At 35.1% G+C, this 27,714-nt stretch overlaps 1 protein-coding gene across 1 annotated transcript in view; it reads left to right on the top strand.

Moving 5' to 3' along the window:
- Positions 1–26,323, top strand: part of LOC149772817 (aminopeptidase Ey-like) — a 51,085-nt gene extending 24,762 nt beyond the window's left edge. Inside the window, exons 7-20 of the mRNA XM_089947257.1 lie at positions 96–250; positions 773–886; positions 2,292–2,426; positions 4,116–4,181; positions 4,936–5,001; positions 6,728–6,909; positions 10,910–11,010; positions 12,620–12,774; positions 14,851–14,906; positions 15,838–15,985; positions 16,690–16,766; positions 20,492–20,599; positions 23,526–23,693; positions 26,176–26,323. Coding sequence (XP_089803383.1) covers positions 96–250; positions 773–886; positions 2,292–2,426; positions 4,116–4,181; positions 4,936–5,001; positions 6,728–6,909; positions 10,910–11,010; positions 12,620–12,774; positions 14,851–14,906; positions 15,838–15,985; positions 16,690–16,766; positions 20,492–20,599; positions 23,526–23,693; positions 26,176–26,323 — 1,679 coding nt within the window. The remainder of the gene's footprint in view (positions 1–95; positions 251–772; positions 887–2,291; positions 2,427–4,115; positions 4,182–4,935; positions 5,002–6,727; positions 6,910–10,909; positions 11,011–12,619; positions 12,775–14,850; positions 14,907–15,837; positions 15,986–16,689; positions 16,767–20,491; positions 20,600–23,525; positions 23,694–26,175) is intronic.
- The last annotated feature ends 1,391 nt before the right edge of the window (positions 26,324–27,714 follow it).

Raw genomic sequence — 27,714 nt, 5'->3', positions numbered from 1 at the left:
CTAAATGATTATTGTATATATCGCCCAAAGAGTTGTTGGATTTGAATTCGCATTTTCGAATGGGCCCCATCGTACATGTATTTTTTTCATGGCAGACATGATAGCTATCCCAGACTTCTCGTCTGGAGCAATGGAAAACTGGGGCCTGATCACGTACCATGAAACTGCCATGTTGTACGAAGAGGGCGTGTCCTCAGCAAGAAACAAGCAATCAGTTACCGTAGTGGTGGCTCATGAATTGGCACATCAGGTGAGAAGATAAAATTTGTTTGATAAAATTTGAATATCAAATAAATGCAGTGAACAGTTACCATTTATTTGTCTTTTGTATTACATCAATGAAAGTCATTTTAAAACATTTATGTAAACAGTATAGTGCAAAAATATGCTATACTAATCATCAAATAACAATTATGACTGCAAATGAATTCCAGTGCTTCTCTTCCTATGATAGAATCAACCCTGTGCTTCATTATGAAAGATGTAGTAGGCGAGGATAGGCCTGCTGTGTATGAAAAATTAATACAAAATAAAATGTATTTCATCTGATAAGCAACAACGAAGGTTACTACTCGTCCCTTTTGCAGCGTTGGTGGACTATTGTGTTATCAAAGATATTTCATTCTCAACCATACTGATGCATTGAATAGAATAAAATAAACATTTGGTCAACTACCATTTTTGTAGTACATGTTATATATGTCCGGCTATCTTACACAATGCCATATTTTGTATCTAGTAGCTAATTTGTAACATCTGTTTTCCAATGTAGTGGTTTGGCAATCTGGTAACGCCATCATGGTGGGACGATCTATGGCTCAAAGAAGGATTTGCCAGTTTTGTGGAGTATATGGGTGTTGACCATGTTCATCCAGACTGGAAAATGGTAAATTGAATCATAATTCAACAAAGAATAAATATCCATGAGCAGTTCACTTAGGCAGTACATTCAGAATTGTAAAACTGGAAAATTCATGACAGAAATTGCCATGTGAATGATTGTTCTTTGGGAATTAACCAACATATTACGTAAGCATACAACCAACGCTTCAGGTTCGTGGTTCAGAAATTTCATTCAAGAAGAGAGCCAGTCTAAAAAAAATTCCATTTACGTTCCCGTCACATAAATAGTTCTTTTGCATAACATCGGCTGCTTAATCTACACAATCTTCTTTTTGTTTTAATGGGTCATGTATCTTACGACAGTGCAAAAATGTGATTTAATGGTATACATAGATTAATCTGACTGCAAAAAACAATTTGTTCAAAACAGATGCTTTACAGCAATTGTGCATGGTCAAATCTAGCATTGTAAAATTATGTAAAAATAGACATTTAAAGCAAAAGTTTCAGTGTCATTCTTTAATTGGTATATAAAACTGACATAGTGTTGAAAGGTTTTGTTCAATCCCTCAATCAGTCCATGTGTTGCAGGCACATTTTCTTATACAAGTACACTATATTAACACTGTTCTTATGACCCGCTATATCACTGGGGGGGGGATATGTCTGGAATTTGTTTCCGCACGATAACGTTTGTAGGATTTCATGATCTGAAATCCAGTTTGGCTTTACACTGCCAAGACCTAGGTCAGTTTCAAATTTCAGCCTTTTTCCTGCAACATTTTATTGTGTTATGACCCCTGTTTAGCTCAAAACTTGCACTCTTAAAACTTTTAAAGGATTTAATGGAATTAAACCAAATATTTCATAAGGCTTTTCAATAAGAAGGCCTATGTAAAATTCAATTTTACCTTTTAATGGAGTTATGGCCCCTGTTTTGGAGTACAACATTGTCATTCAATTGTACAATATTGGCGGGTGTATCTGCTTCGTATAGGCATATTTTTATTTAGGAACATTATCTTTGATGCCCATGAAACATGGACAATCTTTTCTGTTGCAGTTAAATATCAAAGTTAAAATATAATTTCAATGAAAAGGAAAACTTCTTGTCAACATGGTATACTACTGACTTATAACTCCTTCCATTCTGATGTGCAGAGCTTATGAGGACTGCAAAGAACACATGACGTTATGGAGTGAAAGAGAATGCTATTTTACACTGTTGGAAGTATTTTTACAAGTGATTAAAAATATCACCAATTTTTATAAGTAAACCAGTGTTATTAAAATAAATAAATCAATACCATAAATCGATGTTATTTTCAAACAGGTGTACTAATTTGACCTAACAATATTTTGGTGGCAAAACTATTTCCCAATCATTCTTTTTTTAAGAAATAAATAAAACATGCATAATAAAGTCAGCTGATGCGTTTTGCTTTCAGTTTGAACAAATTGTCATCGATGATGTACAAAACGTATTTAATTTTGACGGTTTGGTATCCTCTCATCCTGTATATGTACCAGTGAGCCATCCTGATGAAATCGACGGGATTTTTGACAGCATATCCTATGGAAAGGTAGGTTTGTGATATATTGATTTTTAGCTCTTATGGTAAAAAATTAGAAGAGCTTATGGGATGGTATGTTGTCTACCGTTCATCCGTCCATGGCACAAGTTTGTTATCATTATTCCTTCTAAACTGCTAAAAGATTACCATGAAACTTTCAACACAAATTCATCCCCTGGTCTAATTGGTCATAAATGAAAAGGGTGCTGCCCGGACATCCAATATGACCGACACAGCAGTCATCTTGAAATCTTGCCAGCGCTACTCTGCCTGATCGATGATCATAGCAAAATGAGGTTTTCGCTGAAAGACTTCTTATAATACTTTGCTGGAACTAAGTCAAAATGGTTATACCTTTATGAGGTCCAATATGTCTGCCACAGCGACATCTTGAAAATCATGTTATTGCAATCCCACCTGAATGTATGGTCGTATCAGCATTAAAAGACATCTTATGATGTCTGTCTGGTCCTTAATAAAAGTGATTCCAATCTGACATTCAATATAGCCTTCATGCCAGCCATCAGAAAAAAAGCAACTTGTTATCAAATATAGAATTTCAGTTTCAGCTCTACTGGTCATAGGTACACACACACACACACACACCCACACACACACACACACACACAAAGATACATACATACATACATACATACATACATACATAGAAAGACAAACATACATACATAGACAGACATACATCCATAAAGACAGACAGACAGACAGCCATATATACATGCATACAGTTGTTGTTGTTGTTGTTGTAGGGTTTAACGCCATTTTTCAGCACACGATAGGCTGTACATGGCGGCCAGTATTAATGGTGGAGGAAGAACCCGGGAAATCCCCGGAAAGAACCACCGACCCTTGAGAAGCTACTGGCAATCTTTCTCATATACCCACATTGGCCGAATGCGAGACTCGAACCCACGCAGATAGAGGTGAGATGGCAGTGATCCGTAACGGAGAGCGCTTTAGACCACTCGGCCACTGGGGGCCTCCATACATACAGACAGACGTACATACATTCATACATACATACATACAAACAGAAACACACACAGACATACAGACAGACAGACTAACAGACATTCATACATAGACATTCATAGATACATGCGTACATACATACATACATGCATGCATACAGATAGATAGACAGACATGCATAGATGCATACATACATACATACATACATACACACATACATACATACATACAGACAGACAGACATAGAGACAGACATACATACATAGAGACATACATGCACACATACATACATACAGACATACATACAGACAGACATACATACATACAGACAGACAGGGGGCCCAGAGTATCTGAGTGGTCTAAAGCGCTTTCTGTTACAGTTCACTGCCATCTCACCTCTGCCTGCGTGGGTACGAGACTCGGATTCAGCCAATGTAGGTATGTGAGAAAGCTTGCCAGTAGATTCTCGTGGGTCGGTGGTTCTTCCCGGGGTTTTCCCGGGTTTTTCCTCCACCATTAATACTGGCCGCCATGTATAGCCTATCATGTGCTGAAAAATGGTGTTAAAGCCCACAACAACAACAACAGACAGATATACACACATACAGACATATACACGTACATACTGAGAGACATACAGACAGATATACACACATACAGACAGACAGACAGACATAGGGACATACATATTTTTTATTTTTCTTCCAGGGAGCCTCTATTATCAGAATGATGAGGTTTTTCTTGGGAGAGAAAACTTTCCAGAAAGGTTTGACGGTAAGTTGGAGTTAATTTGCAGTACTGGCTAAAACCAAGAAGGAGGAAGTGGTGATGTGTGTGTGTGTCTGTGTGTGTGTGTAATGAACAAATTAAAAGTAAATTTAAACAGCTTCACATGTTAGGAAGAAACAAATATGTTTTACCCTTGAACAGAATTAACAATTACTCATTGACATCTTTATATGATACAAGTTTGTGATATATATATATATATATATATATATATATATATATATATATATATATATATATATATATATATATATATATATATATATATATATATGTATGTATGTATGTATGTATGTATTTATATTGAGGTTTCTCATAACTTTGCATTTTTAGAATAGAGTAAATTAAACTTGGGCTAGGTAGATACTAAAGTTGCGATTTTGCAACGGAGATTAAAAGAATGCTATGTTAAGGTTGTATCGATACATTTATTTCATTGTTGCAAAAATATTGTTATCAAAAGAGACTGCACATACATGCTTTATACCGAAAAGACCTTTTTATTCTTACTTCCTCAATTAAGGAAGGCATCTTTTTGGTCTACGTTGTTCAGTAGGATTCTAGTGTTGTCCAAGTCGAGTGCCTCATTCTCCAAACCTGCACAAATACCAAGTTAATTATGGCATATTAGTAACTCTTCATTGATTCTTTCAGGAACTCTATATATAGATTTAAATGGCAGTTTCATATTACATTATAAAATAAAAATTATTTTTTCTTGTTGTTTCAAACATTTCAGAGGTATCTGAAAAATAGGACATATGGTGCTGCTTCCCACAAAGACCTCTGGAATGCCCTGACTGAGGTAGGCAAACTTTTGCAACTTAATTGTCAGTAGATTTTATCTGTCCAGTAGAAGGTATGGTACTGCTATCCATGATGACCTCTGGAGTGCCCTAACACAGGATAGCCAGGGCCAGATTAAGGTTTTGGGTGCCTTTGGCACAACCAACATAGGGGCCCATAGCTATCCTGCCTTGTCCATAGATATGGTTGTAGTATTATTAACAACACTGCCTGTGAAATCAGATGATACTATATGGGGTCCCTTGAGCCTTGGGGGCCCTGCCTGTGAAATCAGACGATACTATACGATCCCCTTGAGCCTTGGAGGCACTGCCAGTGAAATCAGATGATAATATACAGGGCCCCTTGAGCATCAGGGGCCCTGCCTGTGAAATCAGGCGATAATATATGGGGTCCCTTGAGCCTCGGGGGTCCTGGGCACGTTGTCCACTTTGCCCAATGGATAATCCAGCCCTGAGGGTAGCACTACTTTACCAGCAGTAAAAGATATGGTGCTGCTTTCCATGATGACCTTTTGGATTGCTCTGATACAGGTAGGACTACTTTTAATGCAGTGATACAGGTAGGACTACTTTTAATGCAGTGATACAGGTAGGACTACTTTTAAAGCTACATTAACTGTCAGCATATTTTAATGCCCCCCTCCCTTCCCCCGCTTTTTAGAGGAAGGTGGGGACATCGCATTTGCATATCCATTCATTTGTTCGTCCATCTGCTTGTTATACTTCCTTCTCCACTCTGTATCATTAATGCCATTTGAGACAAGTTAATGAGTTGATGAAACTTGTTACAATGCTATATCACTGCTACGGGGCATATTGGGTTCCACCGTTATGATAATTGATTTAAAGACATAGATTAGTGTTTTCAGTATTGCCTTTCTTTAATGTAACTCTGCACCTGTTTCATGATAGATAGGTAAAACTGGTTTCAAGTTAGGTGTTTAAAGTGTGATGGGAATCACCTTCAAGGTCCTATATTCAAGAGCAAAGTCACAGATCAGAGGACTGACTTTCTTCCATCTGCTTTTTACATATGAAGCCAGAAGAAAAAAATCCTCATTCTAGCATCTCCGGATAAAACCTGTTAATTATATATATATATATATATATATATATATATATATATATATATATATATATATATATATATATATATATATATATATATATATATATATATTTGACGAGTTACATTTTTGGAGTTCTTATTCAAAGTAAATATCTTTTACTGTCGCTACGGGACTAACATTCACTAATGTGCTAGTTTCTCATTGACCATGCAAAAATATACAAAATATTGTATTCAGAAACTTATTATTATGAATGTGTTCTAGTACAGCTGAATTTACCTACATTTATCTAGGAAGAATTAACACTAATTTTTGCATGTTTTCTTCAGTCAATTTACCATGAAATGGGGAGACAATTGTCTTCAGAATTCTGTTTTACAAATAATTGGTTATTTAAGCGACATTCTATTCTTTACAAATTATCCTTACATTATGTACATAAAAGGAAAAGGAATATACAATACAATATATATATATATATATATATATATATATATATATATATATATATATATATATATATATATATATATATATATATATAGAGATATAGATATATATATATAATAGTTAGCATGTATTAAAATGACCGTTGTTTTCCCTAATTCCCATATTATTATTATTATTATTATTATTATTATTTCGGTCTCAGCAATCTCATGATGAAAAGAAACCAGTGAATGTTGGAGACATAATGGACACCTGGGTTCTGCAGATGAACTATCCGACAGTATATGTGAAGGTTGTAGATGAAAGCACACTTCAGCTGATCCAGACCCGATACCTTAGGGATCCCAATGCTACAGATCCTTTGAAATATAATTCATCATTCGGGTACTCGTTTTATGTCTATCTGTCTGTCTGTATGCAGTTATTGTGTGCTTGAGTGCATCTATACTTGTCAGTGTGTCTGTTTATCATTGTAATCCCGACCCATATTCGGGTATTAGTTTTTGAGTCTGCCCATCTATCTGCCGGTTTCTCCATTTCTCAGCCTACACATGCCAGATATACCATCAGCATTTTTAGTATCAAGGACTTCATTAAATACTTCAATACTGCAAATTTCTCCATTCCCAAATCACTATGGTGGTTAATGAAACCCCTTATAATAATATTAGACCTTGACAGGTCATAAAAACAAACATTTAAAATCCTGTCATCTTTCAGAGTAAATTCAAAGAAATAATGGCCTCAAAGTGTGGTCGTGCAATCCTGCATACAGCCAGCTTGAAAGATGCAAACAAATGTGTAGCTACAGTTGCAATACCTGAAAATACTATCTCGTGCTGAGTACCGGTCACAGCCTCTAATATTTTTACCTAGAATTCACCACTGTACTGAAATTAATTCAATATGTCAAAACATCTCTCTCTTCAAAAAATCATTATTCGTTCATGTTGCCTTTCCATACCAAATCCGTTTATATCCCAAATCTTACAGAAACATGATTTGTTCATATATATTGAAAATGCATTTGGGCACTGTATGCTGCCATGGCATGTTTGGTATCAATGGAGAGGTAACATATAATACAACCAAGGTTGCCCCGTATCCGCCCATTTGAATTTGGCAGACAAGCAACAACAGGTAAATTCTCTGAAAGTTTTGTCAAAGCCTTTAAGCAATCAAAATTATTTAGAAAACGATAAAGAACCATACAAAAATGGCCTCACTTGCTTATAAAATTATTAACTCATCAAAAACACCCATTCGAAAAAATTCACAAAATTCACCTCCAAGTACCATTCAATAGAAACTGAACCTATCAAAACCAGACAGTTACTGATTTTGCAAATGACGGGATATTTATAATTGTATAGACAGAACGTTCTGTAAGATTTTCATTGGTCCGCGTAGATGACACATCAACAAGAACGTGTATTTATGCATATTTCTGAAATCAAGGCGTGCCAGTAACCTCAGTCACATTATATCGCAGTAGATCTGGCATTTTGTAAATAAAAAATCACAATGTATTAGAATGTGAGGAATTTTCATCACCAAGAGGCATCTCTGTGAACCATTGGAAATCCCAATCCCAGTGCAACAGAAATTAAAATGAAAATCTGGCCTCGCATATTTTTGATAGACATGTATAACCAAAAACAATTAAAACTCAGTATGTTCATTCTTTTACATGCTTATCATTTGTGTGAACTAATTATGCTACCTAACAATTAAATTTCAGAATGTGTGTTGCATGCTGTGATCAAACCATTTGCCTCAGCAACCCGTTTAACTGATGGTACTGTTATATGGTATTCATCACCGCTCTGGTGGCCTAGTGGTTAGAGCATCCGCATTGGATGCGGGAGGTTGTGAGTTCAAACCCCGGCCGAGTCATACCAAAGACTAATGAAAATGGTACTAACATCTGCCTCGCTTGGCGCTCAGCATTAAGAAGTTAATGTTAGGACTGGTTGACCTGGTGTCAGGATAATGTGACTGGGTGGAACATCATGCTACATGTATGCGGCATGACGCCCCAGTGCTAGACATCACTATAAACTGCCACACTGCAGACATCATAGCGATATGAGTGAAAAAATTGTTAAAGCTATGTTAAAAATGCAACTCACACACACATATAGTATTCATCACTGATGGTACTGTTATATCGTATTCATCACTGATGGTACTGTTATATCGTATTCATCAATGATGGTAATGTTATATAATATTCATCATGGATGTACTGTTATATCGTATTCATCACTGATGGTACTGTTACATTGTATCCATCACTGATGGTACTGTTATATCGTATTCATCAATGATGGTAATGTTATATCGTATCCATCACTGATGGTACTGTTATATCGTATTCATCACTGATAGTACTGTTATATCGTATCCATCACTGATGGTACTGTTATATCGTATTCATCAATGGTGGTAATGTTATATAATATTCATCATGGATGTACTGTTATATCGTATTCATCACTGATAGTACTGTTACATCGTATTCATTACTGATGCTACTGTTACATCGTATCCATCACTGATGGTACTGTTATATCATATTCATCACTGATGGTACTGTTACATCGTATTCAATGGAATATAATTAAAAAAAAACAGGATAAGAAGTGTGAAGTTTGATATATATTAAAAGGCCGTATACTTATTTTGCCTTCACAAAATGAGTACTGAAAAATGATGTCAGTTCTTGATGAGATGCACAAAATACATATTCGGAAGTGGGGCATGTAATAATTACAAGTGGCATGAAATATTTGTTAGAATGTGGGGCATGTAATGATTACAAGTTACATGAAATACGTATTTGGAAGCGGGGCAGGTAATAATTACAAGTGACATGAAATACGTATTCGGAAGCGGGGCATGTAATAATTACAAGTGACATGAAATATTTGTTAGAATGTGGGGCATGTAATAATTACAAGTTACATGAAATACGTAATTGGAAATGGGGCAGGTAATAATTACAAGTGACATGATATACGTATTCGGAAGTGGGGCATGTAATAATTACAAGTGACATGAAATACATATTCGGAAGTGGGGCATATAATAATTACAAATGACATGAAATACGTATCCCAAAGTGGGGCATGTAATAAGTGCAAGTGACATAAAATATTTATTAGAATGTTGGGCATATAATAATTGCATGTTACATAAAATATTTAATAGAAAATGATGCATGTAATAATTACATGTGACATAAATGCTAGCGCAATAGATAGCTATAGAGTAACAATTTCAAATTGTAATGAATTTAACGACTTTTTAAGCCTGGAACTGCGGACAAGTGATCAATGTTTTGCCAAACTGGGCATGACCGATGCATTCATATACAACTCAACCATGGGTTTATTATTAAACAATGTTTTATGGTGTCTATTTCATCCTAATGATGCCATTCATGCATTCAGTATGCATGCCATAGTTGCCATCTTGAAAATCTTGTCATGTCTCCAGAACCGAACGTTGTCATGTTGATTTCGCCAGAAGACCTCTTTTGATGTCTAGTTCATCCTTAATGAAAATGGTGCCAAGCTGACATACATCTGACAAAATGGTGCCCGGCTGACATTTTGATAATTTGGAAGTCTTTATTGCAGAAGAATATCATAGGTGGTTTAAACAGTAGAAATGCAATTAACTTGAATTCCTGGAAATTCTCTTTAGTCAGTTGAGCATCAGTCCATTTGCGGGACTCTTGTTATCTTTTGTCTTTGTTGTTTTTGAACACATTGATATGGTAGGAGCAGAATAATTAAACTCAGATATCTTGGACAATTTCGGTTGTCATAATGAATAACAATCTTGATTGAAGATATCTTACGTGAATTAAAACTTGTTTATCTGTGATAGATTTAGAAGCCATATGTGTCATTACACATTTTGAAGTAAAAATATCAATGTCAAAAGCACCAGTTTAATACGTTATGTTTGTCTGTGTGTATATTATTGATTATTATACACTGCATCATACTTATAAAGGCCGTTTAAGCTGAAAGGGTATGTGGCAATTGTTATACTTTAGTTGCATCGGATAATTAACGAGACCAGCCAACTAATCGGATGTTGATAGGTGGCAATGTTTCTCATAGCATTCACCCCACCCACCTTTAATAGTAAAGTCTTAATTGTCTATCATTTTTCCAACCTTGTCAAGACAGGGACTTTGGAGGTCTTGATATACTATGCAAGGTATTAAATGTGTAACGATGTTTGAATGTATCTGCTTTCCAGGGTGAGAGGTGGTGTGATTGTACATATGGAAGAAAGGAGAGAGAATGACTGGCCAAAGGGCAGGCTTATGTGTTGCATATGATTATAAAATATGATTATTTTGTAGGTACAAGTGGGAAATACCATTTACTTTTACGACCAGTGTCCTATTGGATTTCAACCAAACAGACGCCGACGTGAAATGGTTTCACAAGAACCAGTCAACAAGTAAATATGTTTTCCTGTCCCTTAAAATTTCACAAAGAATCACGAAGATTATATAATGCGGACTTTGTATAGCACCTAATCTTTAGAAGCTCTAAGCGCTTTACAACATTAGACAACACCTATAAGATAAAAAACATATATAATGATATGATTACAAAAACAAACACCATGAAATTAGAAAACATAAAAAAACATGCTGAGAATATTTAAGGCAGGAAACATTATTAGGTCTTTAAGTTTGTTCTTGCAGTCGAAATAAGTGAGTTTTGAGAGCACTCTTGAATGGGATCACTATATGTGTGTGTGTGTATGTGTGTGTGTGTGTGTGTGTGTGTGTGTGTGTGTGTGTGATTAACATAATTCTACAACTGATCTGACGTAATGACTTTCACTTAAAGCAGTAAAGGAAAATATTACACACACACACATGCACACCCACACACACACTGTTAAGACTTAAAAATTAACGGGAACGAGTGAAAACCAACAAGTTTTTTTAAAATTCAACAAATAATTTGTTTCTCTACAAAACAAAGTGAAAATTTAAAAAGAACCTACAGTAGTATGAATTAGATCCCAAATAGTCCTTAAAGTTCTATCACAAGTCCCAAATAGTCCTAAACATTCTCTCACAAGTCCCAAATAGTCCTAAAAGTTATATCACAAGTCGCAAATAGTCCTAAAAGTTCTATCACAAGTCCAAATATATATGAAGATCCAACTGAATTTTAATGGTATTCCAAATAAAGTCCGATATTAGATGTGTTGATGTGCCTACTGTCTCAAATGTGCTAATGTGCAAATTATCCGCAGATTGGTGATGGGCTTACAGTCTGTTCATGTATCACAATAATATAATCCAACATGTTCTTGTCTGCATTCACTATAATTCCAAATTAATGTCCCATTCCAAGATTATTATTATGCATTTTGTAATTCCAGAGAATAATAATTTGAAAAAATAAATCCACCCAAATAAAAAACTGAACACATCAGTAAGAATGATTCTACTTCAGATGTTAAGGCAAGAATGAATAATATCAATGTAAACATACCCCTCTTCTTGACCTAGATCAGAATTACCATTTTCTGGAATTACTCGGTCAGCTTAATGGACATTTCCATTCTAGGAGTTTCTAAGGTCCGAATCAAGACTGTATCTTTAACTCAGATCAGAGTAAACATGTTTACCATTAATAATGATCTCAATGTTGAATCCACAATCATAGGGGAACATTTAGATATGTATTTTGTTGTTAATATATACATCATTAACTTGATTTTAGACAAAGGTCAAGGACAAACTCCAGACGTACATATCATATAATCAATGAGGAAAGCCAACAAATGATACAAATTAAATATACATAACAATCCATCCATCCATACATACATTCATACATATATATGTACATACTTGCATGCATAAACATTAGTATACACTCATACAGAGACAAAGGGACCTACAGAGAAACAGACATAAACACAGGCAAATGCATAGGTGTATGGAAAGAAACAGAGATTCAGACAGACAGACAGACAATGAATGACATAATGAATTTTATCTTTTATTTTTAGAATTTACTGTGTATTTTAATTTCCCCTACAGTGACATTGATGAATGTAAATGTCCCAATTCCTGACAATAACACAGCCTCACCACAGTGGATCATAGGAAATGTGATGCAGTACGGTTACTACAGGGTCAACTATGACCTTAATAATTGGAATGCCTTGATCCAACAGTTAAATACTGATCACACGGTAAATACAAATTGCTTTTTTGTAGTCTTCATCTTTTTAGCTTTATTGATGAGAGTCCTAAATGAAAATGCTGCTGCTCAGACACCCAATATGGCCAGTACCGTGACCATCTTGGAAATCATTATATTGTTGCTAATTCTAAATTGATCGTCATATCAACATCAGTTTTTATATATAATTTAGCTGGTTACAAATGAAAATGAGTCCGAACTGATATCCAATAAAGCGGCCATAGTGGCAATCTTGAAAGAAAATTATTTGTTACTCCTTGTATGCGGATGGCCATATCAGCATGGTGTTTGACTAAAATCTTCATATGATGTCAAGCTGGTGCTTAATACAAATGGTGTTTGACTACATAATCTTCCTATGATGTCTAGCTGGTGCTAAGTACAAAGGTGTTTGTCTAAAACATCTTCATATGATGTCAAGCTGGTGCTTAATACAAATGGTACTGATCTACATCATATATGGCCACCACAGCAGCCAGCTTGAAAATATTATCGCTGATCCTCTGGAATGGAAGCCATACTTACATGGGGTGTTCGCAAAAAGACTTCTTATGGTGACTAGTTGGACCTAAATAAAAATGGTGCCGATGTGAGGTCCAGTAAGGATGCCACGGGTTTTCACCAGATGTCGTATGATATCTAGCTAGTCATTGACGAAATGGTAAGAATCTAGTGTCGAATATGACTGCCCAAGCGGCAAGCTCGAAAATCTTGTTATCACTGATTTCCTGAATGAATGGTCTAATCAGCATAGGGTTTTCACTAAAAGATTTCTTAAAATGTTTTGTTGATCCTAAGGTAAATGGTGTTGATTTTATGTCCGATATGTGACCAAACTAAAAATCTTTTCCCAACTCATCTTAATGGAAAGTCTTTCTGACATTGACTTTTCATCTCAAGAGTTCTTATGGATTGATTTAATCTTTAATGAAATTGAATAGCCCTCAGTATGATGACTATGGTGGCCATCTAAAAAACGTTGCTATGTCTACTTCTCCGAAATGGACAGCTATGTGGTTTTCATCATTACATGTCTTAGTTCTTCTAAATGAAATCAGTATCAGTCATACATCCAATATGGCTGCCACAAAACTTGTGATTATTTTCCCTAAATGGATGATGTTATGACAGGTTTTCACTACAAAATTTCTAATGATGTATACATGTCTGAAATGAAAAGCTGACATCCAATATGTGGACCAGACCATCGGATTTGAAGATCTTGTCATTGCTGAAGAATCTCATATATGGTTTCAACACTCAGCAGTTAAAAGGAAGAAACAGTCAAATTTTGAATTCATCGAAATTCTTTTCACCCAGTTGTGTCAGGGCAATTGCTACTCCCAACCCCCAACCTCTCTCGCATTACCACTTTATGCTGGTACACGGTTATGAATAGTTTCAAGCTTTGACATTATTATTTTCAGCGACAGAAAATGCAGATGAGATCAATATTTGTTTCAAATACGTGAAAATCCACACAATTATCAATGCCACGGTAAAATTCAAATACTCCATAAAAATCGGACATTTTGTTTCTCGATCTCAGTCCATGAATAAAACACATCATTGTGGCAGGCTGGAATATGAATGCAAGAGTTTTCATCCCTACACAATTTATTTTATATATATAACCCTTTATTTTATGTATTCTTTTTATATGTGACCCCTATGTCCCAACAACATTTTACCCAGTGATTAATCATTCATTTGTAATAAACTCTTTCTACACCCTTTAGATATTGCTTATAGAATTAGTTTTAATCTTTGTTTTAGATGTGTGTAGGATATTAATAAACACGTCAGTGGTTAAGAGCATAAAAGTATGAATGAATGACTGAAGAAAGGAATAAATAAATTGATTGATTCGTCAATTGTTGATTGAATAAATGAAAGAAAGGAGGAAAAGTTGAATATTTAAATTTCCTTACTTACTATATATTTAAAAATGTTCGGCTGAAGAAAATCTATAAATATGTTTAATTGACAATGGTTACATTCTATCAAACAATTATGAAATAGTTCCTTTGACAATAATGTAGCAGTTATATATTGTAAATTTCAGGTCATCCACACAATCAATCGAGCCCAGATTATAAATGATGCCTGGAATTTAGCTAAGTAAGTCTCTTTTAGCTTTTCTCCTTAATTCCTGATATTTTTATTAGATTCTGTTATTTCATTCCATAATTATCAGGTTGGAATAATTTACAGTAATTATTGTCCTTATACAAAATCATAGTCTTTTACTATAGAACTTAATCGTATACCCGATAAAGAGAAAAAAAAATGTAGTTTTATGACTGCTACAAGTCAAAGAGCAAAAGAAATTATATGATGACCTTTTGTCCGTCCATCAGTTATCACAAGTTTTTAATCTCTACTCATCAATTACTGTGAGGATCGCCACCAAATTTTCATTCTAAGGGATTTTCAACAAAAGACTTTTTTGTTGGTTCTAATAGAACATGGTGCTGATCTAACATCCAGTATGGCTGCCAGATCATTTGGTGCTGATCTAACATCCAGTATGGCTGCCAGATCATATGGTGCTGATCTTACATCCAGTATGGCTGCCAGATCATTTGGTGCTGATCTAACATCCAGTATGGCTGCCAGATCATTTGGTGCTGATCTTACATCCAGTATGGCTGCCAGATCATTTGGTGCTGATCTTACATCCAGTATGGCTGCCAGATCATTTGGTGCTGATCTTACATCCAGTATGGCTGCCAGATCATTTGGTGCTGATCTTACATCCAGTATGGCTGCCAGATCATTTGGTGCTGATCTTACATCCAGTATGGCTGCCAGATCATTTGGTGCTGATCTTACATCCAGTATGGCTGCCAGATCGTTTAAACTAATAAGCAGTCTTATCTTGGTTTCCTTGAAATGATGTCAGACCTTTCAAAAGAGTCTTATCACACTGTATTATTCCTACTTATGCATGGACTACATTATTAAAATTCAAAATGCACAAGAAAATAAAATAAAAACTCGAAAAATTGTGATGGTGTTATTTAAAACTTTGTTCTTTTTCATTTCCTAGGTCAGGAGAATTAGATATGTCTGTAGCCTTGATGACGCTAGGATATCTGAACAAAGAAGAGGAATATATACCATGGAGTGCTGCAGTTTCTGAGCTTAATTTTATTAATAAAATGCTGAAACGACATTCCCTCTATGGCAATTTCAGTGTAAGTTTGGTTGTGAAAGAAGTTTTGAAGAATTCAGAAATTTTAAAGAATTATTAACTACTCTCAAAAGGTTATTTAATATGTCATTATATTTAAAACACAAAATTATTATCAAAATTATATACTGTAACATGATTTCTGAAATCAGTTTGGTCATACAATGTGTATATTCTATATTACTCATATTTTAATTTCACATTACTGCTGATTCTTTTTAAAACAATTTTCTTCACCTAATAGCACATGCACACATACACATGCACATAAACATATATTTAAAGCATATATACATGCATATCAATAATAAAATACATACTTCATTATATACATTATGCACATTGTTTGGCATCATCTAGTCTGAGATTTTTTCATCTCATGTAGTCACCTCGAGTATTCATGCTGTTACTTCAACTACTCTGTTGTCACTTCGAGTACTCATGTTGTCACTTTGAGTACCCATATTGTCACTTTGAGCACTCATGTTGTTACTTTGAGTGCTCATGTTGTCACTTCAAGTGTCATGTTATTACTTTGACTGCTAGTGTTGTCACTTTAAGTACTCCTGTTGTCACTTTGAGTACTCCTGTTGTCACTTCAAGTACTCCCATTGTCGCTTCAAGTACTCATCTTGTCACATTGATACTCCTGTTTTCACTTTGAGTACTCCTGTTGTAAAAAATAATATTATATATTTTCTTCTGTAGAAATTCATGTTAAAAAGGCTACGGGAGCCTTATAATAGAACCGGTCTTAACAACACAGGCGCTACTCATCTTGAATCGTAAGTATTGACTGGTTATATTTCTAATTCTATATGCTATTAAATGAGATATTTGCAACTAAATGTTATTGTCCTCCACACCAAAGAAAAAGAAGAAAATTTTGCAAAGGTGAGAAAATAATTTAAGACAATTTTGTTGACTTCCTAATTATTCCTTGGTGTGGAGAATGTGGGATGGTAATTTTGACTGTATAATGGTTTTATAGTTGCCCTAAAGTTGCCTTGTCCAGAGACTATTCAAGTTTGAGCTGATTTGAGATTATGTTTTAATTTTCTACCAATGAAAGTTGACTTTTAAAAGTAGATTGCTTTTTGATTGGTCAACAAAAATGTCAAGTTCACATTCAAGCTTGTATGATCCTAGATATTACCAAACTCGGAGCCTGAGTTTGAGCTCACGATTTTGTGTCAACCAGTCACAAAAAACTTAACATTGCAATGCCACCTTTGACTGGATAAAAGTAAAGAAGTTAGTGTGATATTTAGCACACTTGTTTCTTGCCTTTTCAAACGTTTTTTCGAGTCATCTCTTTATCAGACCACCTTTTAATTTTCGGGGCTGGGTGGTACCGTATGCTGGTATTTTCTTTTAAAGCACTGTAAAAATAAATGTTTACTTCCAGATAATAAAAGTTACCAAGAATATAATTTATAAGAAATTGACTATGACTTGGAGTGGTTTTTAGTCGGCTGGAAATTTCCTTAGGAGACGAGTTTTTATTTTCCTTCCTTCTATTGTCTCAAGACATCTTATTTAGTACGAATAATATAATTCATATAATAGGTAGTTTTTCTATAACTCGGGACAAGAATATATTTTGCATGCTACTTGACAGCCTCCCATTCTAAAACTTAAATGCTAAATACATATTGTTTCTTTGGGTCACCTTTCTGGCCTTTTGTCTCTTCATCCATTCGTGCTTCTTGCAACCACTGTAGCTCTGCAACCCTTACACAATGCTGGACGCCATTTGGTAGGTGATTTGCCTATTGCTTGATTTTTTGTAGATAAGACCTTTGAATGTTTCATTTTCCATCTCTCCATCGGCAATTCGTTCACACTTCCTGTCACCACAATAACTCTGGAATCTTTACACTTCATCTGATTCCATGTTGTTGGTAAATAACCTATGACAAATAAATCTGCCTTTTTAAGGTGTCATCTTTTCAGGTGAATTTTGATGGAATGATTGCTCTTTTTCGATTAATTTTAAATTTCAAATGCAGTATATCCTTGTAACCAGAATAGGTCTCAGAAACTATTTAACACATTTTTTTATTGCAGTTTGGTCTGTTCATTTTTTGTCTTGTAGTCCTAGCTATACCTTTTATGGGTTCATTCTCATCAGTTATATATTATAACCCTTCACAATTAACTCCCTGACCTCAAGGTGGACGTTGCCTGTCACTGGCCTACCGTATAACATATTCTAAGACATATTGCCATGAACATTGCATCAAAGACCTACATGTGCCTATTTGGGTTTAGCCTTATCTAATCCATTTTTCATCATTTATTGGAGATATACCCCAGATGGCTTGTCCACCTGACCTTGTTTTGGCAGCATTTGAGACCAGCCATTTGATTTTCATGCTACTTGTGGGGGTCAGGGATTTTCATTCGAACCAGATGATTTTACTTCTTATACATCAACATAATTTATTTTTTCAGCTAATATAATCGATAAAACAACAAAAAATGTGTTCTTCCAATCAGAGCAACATCTTTTGCAAGCCATTTGAAGATCTGGCATTGCAAACAAAATCTCATACCTCAGCTCCCCACAACTGAAATTTGAATTTTGGTGGTTGGTACCTTACATTCCTGAAGATTGTACACTTAAACCGAATCTGGGTTGCCTTGAACAACTTGGATTTTAAGCATCCTACAGCATCATTTACAAAGTTATACCCCGTGATTCTCTATCCCCCAGACTTTGGTTCCTGTAGTTTAACTTTACCAAGGATTTTAGTATTTTAACCATATCTGGCATTCAGCTTTACGTTGATGAGGTCATGGATGAGTGAAGAAGAGCTATGGCTCTCTATTGCCTCCTCTCCTAACTGTCACTTCCATGGCATAATTTAACTAAGGAACTGTCTCCTCTCCTAACTGTCACTTCCATGGCATAATTGAACTAAGGAACTGTCTCCTCTCCTAACTGTCACTTCCACAGCATAATTTAACTAAGGAACTGTCTCCTCTTCTGACTGTCACTTCCATGGCATAAGTTTGCTAAGGAACTGTCTCCTTTCCTAACTGTCACTTCCATGGCATAATTTTACTAAGGAACTGTCTCCTCTCCTATCACTTTCATGGCATAATTTTGCTAAGGAACTGTCTCCTCTCCTGTCACTTCCATGACAAAAGTTTACTAAAGAACTGTCTCCTATCCTAACTGTCACTTCCATGGCATAATTTTACTAAGGAACTGTCTCCTCTTCTAACTGTCACTTCCATGGCATAATTTTACTAAGGAACTGTCTCCTCTCCTGTCATTTTCATGGCATAATTTTACTAAGGAACCGTCTCCTCTCCTAACTATCATTTTCATGGCACAAGTTTACTAAGGAACTGTCTCCTCTCCTAACTGTCACTTCCATGACAAAAGTTTACTAAGGAACTGTCTCCTCTCCTGTCACTTCCATGGCATAATTTTGCTAAGAAATATTAGATTTCAACCAAATGTTTCATGCATCTGTATATTAATGAAACCTTGACTGAGCAAGATTTCCAGTTTTACATCAACATGTAGAGAAGTTGTAACTTTTGAACACCGATTCTCCTAACTTAATTTCCCAAAACAAGTTTATCTGTTTAAACTCCATCAAGTAAGTTGTAATAACTGGGGTCCTTTGGCCTCTCAAGAAAGATGTAGTAAATGGGCCCATTATAATCTACCTATCTCAACCAGCTCCAGATCTTGATAAAAAATACTTACCTGGTAGACAAAACAAATGCAAGCATGGGTATGAATTTCAAGATAAACAAATAGCTTGCAAACAATGTTTGTTGGTATTTTCGTTTCATTTTGACCAATTTCTTGATGAATGTTTGTCAAAATACAAATTGCTCTTAGTATCTGAGGACAAAGGAACTTATATTTTGTTGCTAAATATGTTTAGTCATGCTGTGTAAGTCCCCTTTTTGTCTTTATGTTAGGGAACATTACAAGCTAGTTATAGAATGTCAGTTATATGCCATATTTGCTGTTGCATCTGTCCCAAACTAAGATGCCATTCACTATACAAATTTGTCTCTTTCTGTTTATTTTTATTTTCCTTTGGTTCATCTCATTATTCTGTCACAACTTTCCGGTCAAGCATCGGTGGTTGAATGGGTTGCTGTCTTGATAAAATAACATGCACCAGAATTCACTGTTATAAATGTCTCTGGGAATTAAAAATCCTCAAACTTCGCTGCATACAAAATCGCATCATGGGAGGGTATTTAATTTTGATCTATTCTGCTTATCATAATAAATCCACCAAAAAGTTCATTTTTCTGTACTAAAATAAATCAACATTTGTGCACACATAAGTAAAAATAGCACAGCACCGCAGGTGAGACTAACCGTAGCTCTTTTATTCGAAAGAGAAATTCAAATTTTATTACTGGGTACCATCAAGTGATTCCGAAAATCAAAACTGGATTCAAATAAAGAATTTTGTAACTTAGTTCCATGCACAGCAATAAAGTATAATATAAGATTCTTTCTTTTTAGCTACTACCGATCCCTGATCGTTGGTCAAGCATGTTCCTATGGAAACAAGGACTGCAGGGAGGCAGCAAAAGAATCCTTCAAGTTGTGGATGACAACCAAAAACAATACGTAATGGAATATTTACCATTTTGGTGTAATCATGTGCATCACATTTGTATGCTCCTTCTTTTAATGGTACCATAAAAACATCCAAAGACGTGTGTCTGTTGAAATTAAAGTTTAGGCTTATGTGTCCATCATGGTCGTTACACAATGTATTTTGACCACATGACTCGCAATAAGCACAGCAGATACTGTACATTGCAATTACTTCTGATAAGAGGACATAGACTACCTGGTAATTACAAATAAATATAAGTAGTTAAGCAACTGCCACTAGATCAAGCACTTATTTTGTAATTTCAACACTTCAAAATTTTGTTTTGAACATGTAATAGTTAAGTCCTTCTCTGTGCATCCCTGGGGAAAGACGCTTAGCTCCTATTTCCTTCAACGATATAGCCAATAATGTCTTTAAAATGCCAATAAAATTAACAAAAGCAAAACAAAATTAATGTGGAAATAATTTTTCCTCAGGTCTTTATTAAATTTTACTCTTATTTTATAGTGAATGGCGATTTACTGTGAACAAGCACTGTCTAACATGATCATGATAGCACCTTATTCCATGCCTTATAAAAGCTATAGTCTGTTTGAAAATAGGTGACAGCATTTCCCATGCCTTACAAAAGTTATAGTCTGTTTGAAAATATGCACTGCCAAGTGACAGCATTTACCATGCCTTACAAAAGCTATAGTCTGTTTGAAAATGTGCACTACCAAATGACAGCAATTCCCATGCCTTAAAAAGCTATAGTCTGTTTGAAAATGTGCACTCCAAGTGACAGCAATTCCAATTCCTTACAAAAGCTATAGTCTGTTTGAAAATATGCACTGCCAAGTTACAGCAATTCCAAAGGGTTATGAATGCAATAGTCTGAAAATACACACTGTCAGGTGACAGACATTCATTTCCATGGGTTACAAATTGTATAGCCTGTTTGAAAATGTGCACTCCCAGCAGTAATAGTCTTAGAAAACATGGGGCCTGATTTGGATCATTTTGGCGGGGTCCCCTGGATTTGTGCATGATGCCCCTGTGAGCATGGCAGATGGAAATAAACTGTTAAACAAGTTTTGTATCATATTGAACTTAAAATTTGTATCCCATCACTTTAAAATTACTTTCACTCTTTATATATATTTTTACAAATTACAAATGCACGGGGCCCATGTTAACGTGGGGACCGATTGTGCCAAATTGGTCTAAGTGACCAAAGGCCGGCCCTGACTACCAGATGACAGACAATAATTCCCATGGGTTAAAAATGCTATAGTCTCTTTGAAAATGTACACTGGCAGCTGACAGTGATTGCATGGCTTACAAATGCTATAGTCTGTTTGAAATTGCACACTGCCTGGTGACATGCAGTCATTCACATGGGTTACAAATGCCACAGTCTGTTTGAAAATGTGCACTGGCAGCTGACAGTGATTGCATTGCTTACAAATGCTATAGTCTGTTTGAAATTGCACACTGCCTGGTGACATACAGTCATTCCCATGGGTTACAAATGCTATAGTCTGTTTGTAAACGTGCACTGGCAGCTGACAGTGATTGCATTGCTTACAAATGCTATAGTCTGTTTGAAATTGCGCACTGCCTGGTGACATACAGTCATTCCCATGGGTTACAAAAATGCAATAATCTGTTTGAAATGCACACTGCTAGGTGATGGGATGTTATTTCCATGGGTTACAAATGTTATAGTCTTTGTGAAAATGAACAATGCAAGGTGACGGAAAGTCATTCCCATGGGTTACAAATACAATAATCCATTTGAAAATGGAAACTGCTAGGTGACAGAAACTCATCCCCATGGGTTACAAATGCTATAGTCTCTTGGAAAATGAACACTGCAAGGTGACGGAAAGTCATTCCCATGGGTTACAAATGCAACAGTCTGTTTGAAAATGCACACTGCCAGGTGACGGAATGTCATTCCCATGCGTTACAAATGCAATAGTCTGTTTAAAAATGAACAGTGCAAGATGACGGAAAGTCATTCCCATAGGTTACATATGCTGTAGTCTTTTTGGAAATGCGCACTGACAGGTGAAGGAAACCCATTTCGACTGGTTACAAATGCAACAGTCTGTTTGAAAATGCGCACTACCAGATGACGAAAAGTCATTCCAATGGGTTACAAATGCAATAGTCTGTTTTAAAATGCACACTGCAAAGTGATAGTCATTCCCATGTGTTACAAATGCTATAGTCGGTGCACAGACCAGCAATTGGTTGCAGTTATTGTTTAAAGCAGACTATGTATTCTACTTAAAGTGATCACTTTTAATATCCAGCATATTGATATGTTGATTGGATAATAAATTAATTGTTTGCATTTTTACCATTATCAGTTGTTTTGAACATCAGAAAATCATACTAATTACGGGTTTGATTTTAGCTATCCTGGTTTTCATATTTTCCTCAAACTGATGAAATCAGAAATAGTTGGAAAATATATTTAATTTCAAAAAGAACTCAAAGATAATTTCCCACCATTGAAAACATGAAACTTAGAGCATCTGTAGTGATACTGATCATGTTTCTCCAGATTTTCAAACGTTGACGTTGGTTTTTCTGTCCTAAATATAGCGTTACTATGGGTATAATACTTGAGTGTAATACGGTCTTCACAAAAACGTCTTCCAATCCGATATATAGAGATTTTTCTCCGTTATAAACCATGTGTATGTCATGTACATTATAGGAAACTTCATACAGAGGTTGTGGAATGTAATCATAAGTGAGTTTAACAGCCTCTACATCTTTAGGTGTGTCATTGTATGTCAGTGGATATATATATAATCTGAGAGATCTTGAATCCGTGCAGTTTTATCATTGATTTAACTGGTAAAAAATTTTAAGTTTAGCTAAATACTTTGCTGATGTTTTTAATACTTTTCATCATGGCTGTCTTTTCTACTTTAGAATTGATCCAGAACTCAAATCAACTGTTTACTGCACTGCTATTGAAGAGGGTGGCCAAGAGGAATGGGAATTTGCTTACAGCCAATACAAAATAGAGAATCTAGCAGCCGAGCAATCTAGACTTCTCTCTGCTATGTCTTGCAGCAGACAAACGTGGATTTTAAGCCGGTAAGGGACTTTTAGAGCATTCTGGAGTGCAAACATTCCTTCTGTGTGCTTTCTCTTTTCGTTTAACATCCAGGCCATACAGAAGGTCTGAAATGACACAGAGGCCATGCTGTGAGTGGTGGAATATGTGGTATGTGTCATGAAGCTATCAGCCATGCATCTCGTCTTGGACTGGGTTTTGGATTATACTCTTCTGTTTACTAGGAATGGATCATTCTCTTGAATTTGGAAGTCTATCTCCAATTTCTACACACATGCTATTGCCATATCCTATCATTAATGGAACAGCTTACATCAGCTGTATACATCAAAATCAATTCTGTACACATTCCATATAGATGGTTGCTGACAACCAACGAGCAATCTGGTATTTCTTCTTTTCTTTTAAAACCTTCTTTTCACATGGTTCGTAAAATTTTGCCACTACTAGTTCATACATTCATGCGCACTGAAAGATATTTAAAACAAAGCTGAAAAATATGTTTTGTGTGTTCACAATTTCATTTCATTTTATTTCTCAGTCATAAAATGCTTTTGAAGGAAGTCGTATACCTAGGATAAAATATGAAAAGCTCAGCTATTAAATTACCTTAAGTTTTTCATTGTTTTGAATGATTACCGTTTTGATGAATGATTTAATGCTTCATATAATGGCAGTACTATTACTGGAATAATTCAAGACTAATTGTATTGAAAAAAATGGGAACCAGCCTGGAAATGGGGGAAGATAAGATAGGGTATATATTTGGTTGGCTGACCAGGATTGGTTGATAATGTAAATTATGTTTTAGGAAAAAGAATCTTTTGAGAGCTTATCATAGTTGTACATTAAATTTGTTTAGAGACATTGTTTTATTGATGGAATTTCAGTCCTTTAACAGACTTGATTTTGGAACACTCATGGCTGAAATTAGCACCTGACTCTTTGGTGCGGGATTGGAAGCACGTGTTTCATAGACACGTGGATCCAGAAAATGCCGTGGCTCATCTCCTTTTCTCTACACAGAAGCTGTCATTCAAGTTTCATCTATATTGATAAATATAGGTTTGATCATGAGTGCTCAGAAATTTAAAGTTATTGAACTTTTAATATCATGGTGTTTGCATAGGTTTAATATGGAAACTGAATTAGTACCGTGAGTCGCAGTATTCACAGGCAAATAGGTGAAGGTACTTCACTATTCTAGTCACACTAAAACAAAATGTGACTTCCATATCTGCTGTGATAACATGACTAGTTTTCCCACAATGCAGCTAGCAAATTGCTTTCACCCTCTATGTTGCTGATAAAAGTTGCCTCTCTGTCAACTTTGTCATATTGACTCCTTTGAGTTACACCGTCAACATGACTAGATAGGAGTACTAGTGAGAATAGAAATGTCTGCACATTTATTCACATGATATTCCTTTATCTAAAAAAATTACTTTGCCATGAAGTGGAAAATCACATTGCAGAGACTGAACAGTATATGTAGATATAATCTAGTGACCACTTAAGGCAGGGAGAAACGATTGTTTGGTTAGGAAACACTGTAAAAGGTTAGGGAATGTTACATAAGGACATTGATAATGAATTTGGCAGTGGAATATGAGAATGGCCATTTTGAACAGGGGACAGCTTAGTAGAGGTGACCGTTAGGACAGGTTTGACTGTATGTGAATTTGCTCAGCATTTATCATTGTAGATATGATGACTTTGAAAATGAATTTGATACACATTTATCTACCACGCCATTTTTGTAACAATGAATTTGATACACATGTATCTACCATGCCGTTTTTGCAACAATGAGTTTGATATACATGTATCTACCATGCCGGTTTTGTAACAATGAATTTGATACACATGTATCTACCATGCCGTTTTTGTAACAATGAATTTGATACACATGTATCTACCATGCCGTTTTTGTAACAATGAATTTGATACACATGTATCTACCATGCCGTTTTTGTAACAATGAATTTGATACACATGTATCTACCATGCCGTTTTTGTAACAATGAATTTGATACACGTGTATCTACCATGCCGTTTTTGTAACAATGATAAATATTATTTATCATGAGAAGTCTGATTATACAATAATATTTTGTATATTGATTTGTTTTCTTCACTTATTACAAACTGGACTGTGGCCTGAAGGCAAAGGTCATGGATTTGCTTTGGCATACTGCAGTGACGATATATGTTGTGTTTTTTGTTATGTCCAAGGTGTTATACTACATAAACTCTGAATAATGTGGTATATTTCTTACCCATTTATCCCGTATCATAGCTTTGTGTGTCTCATAATTTCCGAATCATGAAGAATAATAATAATTAAATGTCAAAGACATGTCCTACAGTAATGTTCTTCGTCAGTCAAAAGAAACATTTGCATCTATTTCAAATTTTAGTCATGAACTCTATTTCTATTTATTTCTAATATTTTCATTATTATGCAAATCTGCATCAATTCTACATTTTTAATTTTTGCAGATATTTAGAAATGGCATTCATGGATAATGGTGATATCAGGCTGCAAGATTCATTGTCTGTAATTCTTTGGATATCAATTAATTCAGTAGGGCGTGCTTTAGCATGGGACTTTTTAAGGGAACGCTTCCAGTCATTACTAGAAAAGTAAGTACATTATATCCTTACTTACTACATCTTGTGTTGTTGATTTAGAACTTGAGAACTATTTTCGAAACTTCAAATGCTTCATTCAGTCGTTATGGACAGATACTGTAAGTTTGACAACAAAAAGAGCTTGTTTGAAACCTCAGAGGCTAAAATGTGATAATTTACACATCAACCGGACTTCCGCCTGAGAAGAAGTTAGTTTGTCACATTTATCAAATTCCCAGTGTGTTTAATTGATTAAATGCTCATGTAGGTTTCACAGAGAATCCAAGAATAATGTAGTAGGACATGCATATAGTTGAATATTGGGTTACTATAAGGTGTGCCATGTTTACCTGTATAAGGTGTGCCATGTTTCCCTGTATTATTATGTGCACTCAGTATTAAACAGTGTTGACTGATATTTTAGGTTGCAGCGAAATGTGTATTTTTGCATCATATGATAAAGACAATGTTTTCATTGGTTACAGCATTGAAGGATATATTTTCTGCCAATAATATTGTTTTCAAGCAATCTGAAATCTGCAGTTTTCAGGTAGGACTTTACATTAGGTTTCATGTTGACAAAAATAGTGTTTATGTCGAGATTCCTCATGACTTGACATAATGTCTACGTGTATTAATTATCTTCCTATATCTTGCCATACCAGCATTCATAGTGGGGATAACAACCTCTTTCAACAGAGAGTTTGAATTACAGCAGGTATTTTTATAAGGTACAGGTGGTGGCACTCTTTTGTTCAGCAGAGAAAATGTGTGAGAAAAAATAAGATAAATATCTCATTTGTAAGTAAGACACATAAATGTGTGTGTGTGGATATATATATATATATATATATATATATATATATATATATATATATATATATATATGTTACATTTCAAGTCACTTTTCTTATGAAATATGAAAATTATTCACTTGAATAGTATGTGATATTTTAAAATATTTCATCTACTTATCCTCATGAAATATGAAAATTATTCACTTGAATAGCATGTGATATTTTAAAATGTTTCATCTACTCATCCTTTTGAAAAGAAAGATGGCATTTGCAAATGAATTGAAATAAAACAATAAAATGATTGTCCAGCATGTTTTCAAACAAATATGTGTTTAAATAACACATAATACATAGGTTCATTATAAACTTTATTGTAAATATAAATAATCTTTGGCATAATGGGAGCAAATCCTGTCACAGCACACTGTATCAGCCGAACTATGAAATGTTTCGATAGGAATACCTCAGGAAGAGAGACTTGGGGGAGTTTGTAGGGTTGTGAAGAGTGTCCGATACCTGTATGTGGAGCCACAAGGGGCTGATACGAGTTATATAGGGACACTGATAACCGAAACTCGATAAGTCTGATCCTGATGATTGCTATGATAAC

Source organism: Sinohyriopsis cumingii, unplaced genomic scaffold (genome assembly GCF_028554795.1).
Source record: "Sinohyriopsis cumingii isolate HCF-2022 unplaced genomic scaffold, ASM2855479v2 utg001170l, whole genome shotgun sequence".
Taxonomy (NCBI): domain Eukaryota; kingdom Metazoa; phylum Mollusca; class Bivalvia; order Unionida; family Unionidae; genus Sinohyriopsis; species Sinohyriopsis cumingii.
Note: the sequence above shows the minus strand (reverse complement) of the source record. Positions and strands in the feature narration are given on the sequence as shown.